General features: G+C 46.4%; 2 protein-coding genes across 2 annotated transcripts; both read left to right on the top strand.

Moving 5' to 3' along the window:
- Positions 1-227: 227 nt before the first annotated feature.
- EV420DRAFT_1486054 (uncharacterized protein) lies at positions 228-2,125 on the top strand (the record flags this gene model as incomplete). The annotated part of the gene is made up of 6 exons (XM_060470340.1): positions 228-413; positions 862-929; positions 982-1,006; positions 1,510-1,518; positions 1,721-1,820; positions 1,875-2,125. The coding sequence occupies 6 exons, from the start codon at positions 228-230 to the stop codon at positions 2,123-2,125; spliced, it is 639 nt and encodes a 212-aa protein (XP_060323481.1).
- A 1,947-nt stretch (positions 2,126-4,072) lies between these two features.
- On the top strand, positions 4,073-6,186 carry EV420DRAFT_1582275 (heterotrimeric G protein alpha subunit 4; the record flags this gene model as incomplete). Its single annotated transcript, XM_060474700.1, has 12 exons — positions 4,073-4,159; positions 4,215-4,244; positions 4,299-4,346; positions 4,394-4,689; positions 4,735-5,002; positions 5,058-5,129; positions 5,190-5,261; positions 5,318-5,418; positions 5,470-5,544; positions 5,812-5,860; positions 5,882-6,024; positions 6,132-6,186. The coding sequence occupies 10 exons, from the start codon at positions 4,073-4,075 to the stop codon at positions 5,858-5,860; spliced, it is 1,098 nt and encodes a 365-aa protein (XP_060323480.1). The 3' UTR covers positions 5,882-6,024; positions 6,132-6,186.
- Positions 6,187-6,928: the final 742 nt, after the last annotated feature.

Genomic DNA, 6,928 nt, shown 5'->3' with positions numbered 1-6,928 from the left:
ATGCGAGATGATTCTGGCAATCCGGCAATCCGGCATGCTGAGTAAGAGATTGGTAAGAGAATGATTGTATAGAAATTACTAGAATAGGTGTAGTTTAGTATAAATATGCGAAGTAAACTCACGAGTTTGTAACCCAGAGACTAGAGGTCTCAATAGCATTGTACTAGGATACAGTCCAAAATACAACAGTAACTTGTGTAATCTAGTAAGTCCTCGTATAACCCTATATGACTAAGGTTGTAATTCACCATGCCGAGATGTCCTTGACTCCGAACCGCCTCTGGACCTTCCGCATTACCGGTGACCTACCGATCTATCTCCGCAATGCGCGCAAACGTGGAGAAGATCTCATTGGCGTAAACAGCGTGCAAGCTGTGCGAAGTTGCGGTGGAAAAGCTCGAGGTACTTGTTCAGTACGTTGCATTTCCAATGCTGTCCCCTTCTCATGCTTAGGCGCTGCAGAGATTTTCTTCCTCTGATTGGGTGAGCAAGATGTGCTTGGTCCGAGTATGTTGCCGGTCCTCAGCGATGATCTTAGGCATACATCTTTCAACGCTCTTATGTGACTATCCATGGACGTTCCCCTCACTTGCCTAGGCTTGATACGCGAAATATTATGGCCCGTCTTCTTCCCGAAAGATTTTATGTCTCTTTTCCGGGTCAGCTCACCCGTTCCGTTCATACAGTCCTACATCTCACATCTTCGATGCACAGCAGTAGATCCATCATGTACGATGCTATTATCTACGCCTGGCATCTCTCGATGGACTGTGCCGCATACTCCTACCTACCTACGTTCCTGTCTGGTTCTCGATGATGCTATTCCGCATATATCCACTTTTGAAGTCGTTACGCGGATAGGCATGCACCTTGCCTATGCTTGGCGCACGATTCACTCCTCCCAAAGGATTTCATAATGACTTTCTCGGGTCAGTTCCCCCTTCCGTTCATAAAGCACTAGATTTCATATCTTCCATGCAGAATAAGGCACGATGGCAAATTCATGGTGTATTAATACCAGCTTTTGTATTGTGTACTTGATGGTACGTTGATTCTTTTGCTCTGATGATGGCCCTTCTGACTCAGTATAGTTCGGCTGTATTTCTGCGTATTCTATTCAGTGACTGCCGTTATCGAGTCTTCTGAGTGATCGTGAGCCCAAGAAATGTGATGCGTGACTCCAAGAGCCCTGTAGTGCGATGTCCCGCAGTCTACATTTGATTTTCCTACTGCTTGACTGTGTTCTTGTGACGTGACCGCTCTCTGCTTCATTCGCGACCGTAAGGGCAAGAAGCCTGGCATTTCCACAAACTTTCACTTCAATGAGGATATCGCCTTTCCCTTGTCTAACTCTTTACCATCCAGCCTGACTAGGGCCGAGGCACACACATCTCGCTGTATTTAAGTCTACCCCATTTTTTGGGACTATTTTGGAGGTCCATCGATGCCCCTGGATTCCTTTCGAGACGTTAGAGCTACGTTTATCATTGCTTCTGATTTCTGGACAAGATTGACTGGGTACGTGTAGCTTTCTCCTTTCGGTGGCTTGTTTGTAGATTTCTCGCATAGATGTGAATGCGTGACGTACGAATCCCATCGGTGGACCCCACTGTTGCTTCGTAGATCCAAGAAGACCAGCCATCTTCCTTCCAGATGCATGACTGTCTAGCAACAAGCGAATATTTGTGCTATTAACGTCTACGCCGATGTTGTTCCGCAGAAATCTGGCGAGCGAGCTCGACAACCAATAAGTATCATGAACAGGGTGTATGACAGTGAAAGCGTCATTGATAACGGTTGCGTATGGATATCCTTGGATAGTAGCGTTACGTTGATTATTTGGTACTGTGTTAACATTACTGGATGTACAACAGATTATCGACGTGCGACGGACGCTTTTACCAACAAGTCCATGTCTCGGTTCAGCATCCCAGTCTCGTCGATGTCAGCAGCGAGCATCTTCGCAGAGGCGGACGGGCTCGGAACTATCCAGCCAGCCAGTTTCGTTCGCGTGCCGAGGACTGTACGGCTGATTCTTAGCGGAGATGTTTCCTTAGGCATGCTTCACAACTCAATGAGATCTACCTTGGCTACCCTATACGAGTGCACGAATCAAGACTCTTAAACACGGAGCATGAGACAGCGACAGGGTGGTTCTTAAGAGAAGTGTTGAGAACGGTGAGCTTTCGTCGTTCTATGATTCTGACGAACATCTATCTAGTTGTGAGATCTTCGTGCTTGGAGGTCCAGAAATATTGTTAGCGCATCCACGAAACGTTTATTTGAAAAAATATATATATACGGCGTTTTGGATCATTTTCCTCTTTCTTTGATGCGTACGTCCAGGATGACGAACGGGGTGCTTAGTGAATGTCGGGCAAGAAGAATTCTGCATGGTAGCCTGCGTGGCAGCGTGGCACGCCAGCGTGGTACCACACAAGTGATCACGCTGAATTTCTAGTGCCCGTGAATGTCACAGCTGGTTGAAGCCCTTCATATGTAATTCATTCGTGATGGCCTATATCTCAATCAGAAACTTTGACATTTTCAGTTCCTCCGTACCCCTCGTTCTTTCTTCTGGGCGGTAGGCATTCCCACTTTTTCTAGATTTGTTTATGAATTTCCGATACTTGGCTAGTGATTCCTCTCTGGTCCTGACGGCATTAAGGTCCCCGCCTAAAGATTGCATAACTAGTCTCATCCCCGTCTGTTCTAGCGGATGGTGTCCACGTGGCACCCACGTTTTTTTGGAACTCCCAAAACGTGGCTCGGACCGATCTCTCCGAGCGTTAGCGAGGAGAAAGAGATATCACTTTTACAGATGGGAACGAGACTATGCATGACAGCAGCACTTAGCATCATAACATATGCCGATCCACTACTTGTTTGTATTATTCCCTTCTTGATAAATCCCTCTCGTTTGTGCTATTCCCGTAGCATTCATCCGCTTTCAGAGATTTTGGTATTTACCCTTCCACTTCAAACTTGATTTCACTTAATAACCAGGGCGGGTTTCCTTAGGGATCGACGCGACCGTGTGAGAATGTACTGACTGAGTAGGATTTTACTTGATTTTTAAATTTTACGGTTAGCCCGTCTGTTGTTCTGGGAATGAAAGTGTCGTAAACATCTGATCGGCCCTGATTTACACAACGGCGCAAGATTAGCAAGATGACAGATATGTGGCTCCGTAAGGTGTATTGGTTAAACGTGTTTGGAAGCTAATTTGAGTGCTATCCATATGTCCCATCTTGAATGTGCCAGGATGCGCAGACGATATTCTTACATACGACTGGTGGAAAAACTTTAGGGGTATTACTCACGGTCCGCGTGCAGATCAACAATTAATACCTCCGGGCGTTTCCTGCGCATAGAAGCTTGATGTTTACTTAGAGAGGGAATGCATTGTGGCGTTCACTGAACTCATGACAATGTTAGCCACGGGCCGATTGGGATATGATTATCATTGCTTGGGTTTGTAAGCTAATTCTAGGAACGAGATAGTCAATTTGGCTGTCTATCTAGAGCTCATCTACCGCATGTCTTAACTTCTTCCTACGATGAATCAATCCTTGGCAATCTACAGAATCGAGTCTATCAATTGTCAGTCTTTTATTTTGGATTCGAAAAATCTACATTGTATTTGCTGCAAGGAACTATTTTATTTATTCATTCAGTTAAGCTATACTACAACAGCTAGGTCGTTCGACATTACTGCGTAGTTCTGCGGAGGAACGTGACTGGCTTGGACGGGCTTGGCGAGGCAATGATGACCGGTTATGGACTTTCCATTTCACCGCAATGTTTCGAAATAAGATTGCTTCCGCGAAAATCCATATCTTCACGTAATTTGATCGGAAAATTTCCCAAACAATTGAAGCCATGTTCTTGAAATTGAATTGCCAGGACGACTCTCCTGTTTCCTGTTTCCTTTCTCCTTTTTCATACTACTTTATATCTTGTATATCTTCAATTTCCCCCTCTCTGTTAAATTCTTCGGTGCTGAATTGGGTTCATTGAAACCTACGCTTTGTCGTGCTGTCGCCAGCCTTACTCTTACCGACTCTGCACAATGGGCGCATGCTTTTCTTCTCAAAACTTCGAGGTCACAGATGCAGACAGGGCTTTGCATAAGAAAGCTGAAAAGGAGCTCAAGGAGGTGCGTTCATTATCCATGTCCGGTTATCTATAGTACTGACAAGTTATGCGACCAGGCCAAGGCCAAAATGGCGACACAAGTCAAGGTATTTGTACGGTATCGTGTCGGTATGAATTCGCTACTTATGTGTTGCGAGTAGGTTTTACTTTTGGGATCTGGGGATTCTGGAAAATCGACGGTACTAAAGGTGCGTCTCCACATCTCCTACTAAGCAGCACTCATTCGTTTCGATAGCAAATGCGTCTCATCTATAAAAATCCGTTTTCACCGCAAGAAGTAGAGTCATATCGGCAGTTCACGTTTGACAATCTTACTGGTGACTTGAAGTGTATCCTCGATGCGATGAAGGATATGAATCTCAAAGTTTCGGAGGACAACATTGACTCTATCGATGTCGTTAACAATGCGCGATACTTGAAGGACGGAGAGCCGTTCCCGATGGAGTACCTTGAGCCGATCAAGGCGCTTTGGTCTGATGCTGGTATTCGCAAGGCATGGCGGAGAGGGAATGAAGCAGCTCTACCTGAAAAGTACGCCTTCCCCACCCCCAGTTTACGTGTTCTTACGAAGAGCAGCTTGGAGTATTTCTTCTCGGACCTTGATCGTCTATTCGATCCCCAGTATCTTCCGACTGAGCAGGATATCATACAATGTCGCGTTCGGACGATTGGGATCAAGGAAACAGTCTTGTATCTTCAAGAACGCGAGCTCACTATGGTTGATGTCGGCGGCCAAAAGTCTGAGAGGCGGAAATGGATTCATTGTTTTCAGGACGTGACGAGTATCCTGTTCCTCGTCAGTTTGAGTGGGTATGACCAATGTCTGGTCGAGGATAAGGACGCGGTGTGTGATTAGCATTGAAAAGCCGGTGATTCACCGCTCTGACGTGATCTGATAGAATCAAATGCAAGACGCGATGACCATATGGGACTCGGTGTGCCACTCGCAGTGGTTCAAGAACACTTCGGTTGTACGTGGTGCTCCCCCATACTTCCAGAAAGACTGATGCCGAGTTCCGTATTCCCTTTAGATCTTATTCTTGAACAAGAATGACCTCTTCGAAAAGAAGATACCGCATTCTGATATCAGAAATTTCTTCCCAGTGCGTGATGTTCTCCCGCCTATCTGTAGATGATCGTTTCCCTCATCAGTTGTTAGGATTTTGATGGTGAGCGAGGTGATGTTCGTGCAGGTCGCGATTACTTCAAACGTCGGTTCATGAAATTGGCCACTAACACTGGTCGGAAGATATATATTCAGTAAGTTTCATGCTGCTTTGATTGTGAGGTGGCTGATGTGTATTCGCCTAGCATAACGACGGCGATTGACACCGCCATGCTTCGGCCCGTAATGGCCACTGTAGAAGGTACGCTACGTCACATTTGGTTTTCACCATTCTTCGATCAGTGACATTCGTCCCTTAGAGTGAGTACTCTTTCTCTTGTTCCATCACGTCATCATTCCCGGACGTTACACTCGATCTATCCCCACCGTCTTTTTTCCCTTTCTCTGTCTAGTATCATCCTTCTGGCCAACCTTACCAGTGCGACGCTGCTCTGAACTTTCAGCTTTGCTTTATCTTCTGCTTGTGCATGATCTGACTGTTTTTCCCCCTCTTCTGTTTCTGCTGCTCTGCACTTTCGTCATTTCAGTTCTATTGTGTCTGGTAACGTACGCATCTCTCTCTCTCTTCCTCGTTGATCCCGTCTGACCTTTGAGCAGATCCGTGCTGTTCTGCTTTGATTGCTATCCTATATCCATCCTTGCTTTCTGCAACATTCATGTATTATCACGACCCTACGACTGTCATTACCTCCATCCTTACATCAATTTCACTCGCATTATCATTATTCACACTTGGATGTGCTACGACAGAATCTCCATCGATGCAGGTTCTCCTTCCACAAAGAAAAGTATGAATAAATGAAGACCATGAGCTCCAGTTGTCGCAGACCCTGTCTCTTCTGCCGCTGTGAACATTCTGTTTGCTAGGGTCGTGTTTTACATCATAACGGCACGTCTTTATATTCAACGGGAGTGACACATGGTCAACCATCAAAATGAATATGTGTTGGTGATTCATGTAGTATGGCGAGGCTAACAAGGCACGAGGAAGGATCTTGACTCCGTCAGCACGGGCTCTCTTCCGTTCGCGAGGTATCGCTTTGCCAGGGGAACAAGGTTATTCCTCACCCTCTTAATCCCGTCAAGCGCTTGGGTACCTTTCGTGGGCTACGTTCGCCCGCCAGTACTCCCGCTTGCCTTCTAGACTTCCACAGAATTCTCAGCTTTAGGTGCACAGAAAACAGCCCCAACACGCCTGCGAGAAAGGATTGAAACGGCTTCCGTGGCTGCTTTAAAGCTCCGTATTTGGTAGCTCCCACAAAGTCGCGCCGCGGGCTGGTGCGCGGGGTGTCCGGGGTACACCCACCGTGACTGACAGTCCGATCTGGGGCATCCTTCTTTTCTTCCTTTCCTACCTGCACTAACGCTTTCGCTTCAAGGGTCCATCTCGTGTATACATGTCCGTGCATATCCCCGGCTCCTGCGGATATCGTCTGTCAAACATCTTCCAACGACTCAGATGAGACGCGTTGTGACAATGTGATGTGCCGCACCCAATTCGGGTATTTTAGGGTATTTTCTCGCGTATTCTGCTCTATTTCCTACGTATTCGCATTTTGGACCTAACAGGATCAGAGTTTCGCACCAATGCATATGGTATTTTAGCAGGTGCATGTGCATCACTATGCTCCAGATCCGGTATCA

The sequence above is a fragment of the Desarmillaria tabescens genome (assembly GCF_030435595.1).
Source record: "Desarmillaria tabescens strain CCBAS 213 chromosome Unknown EV420scaffold_79, whole genome shotgun sequence".
NCBI lineage: Eukaryota > Fungi > Basidiomycota > Agaricomycetes > Agaricales > Physalacriaceae > Desarmillaria > Desarmillaria tabescens.
This window is presented reverse-complemented; position numbering and strand designations above follow the sequence as displayed.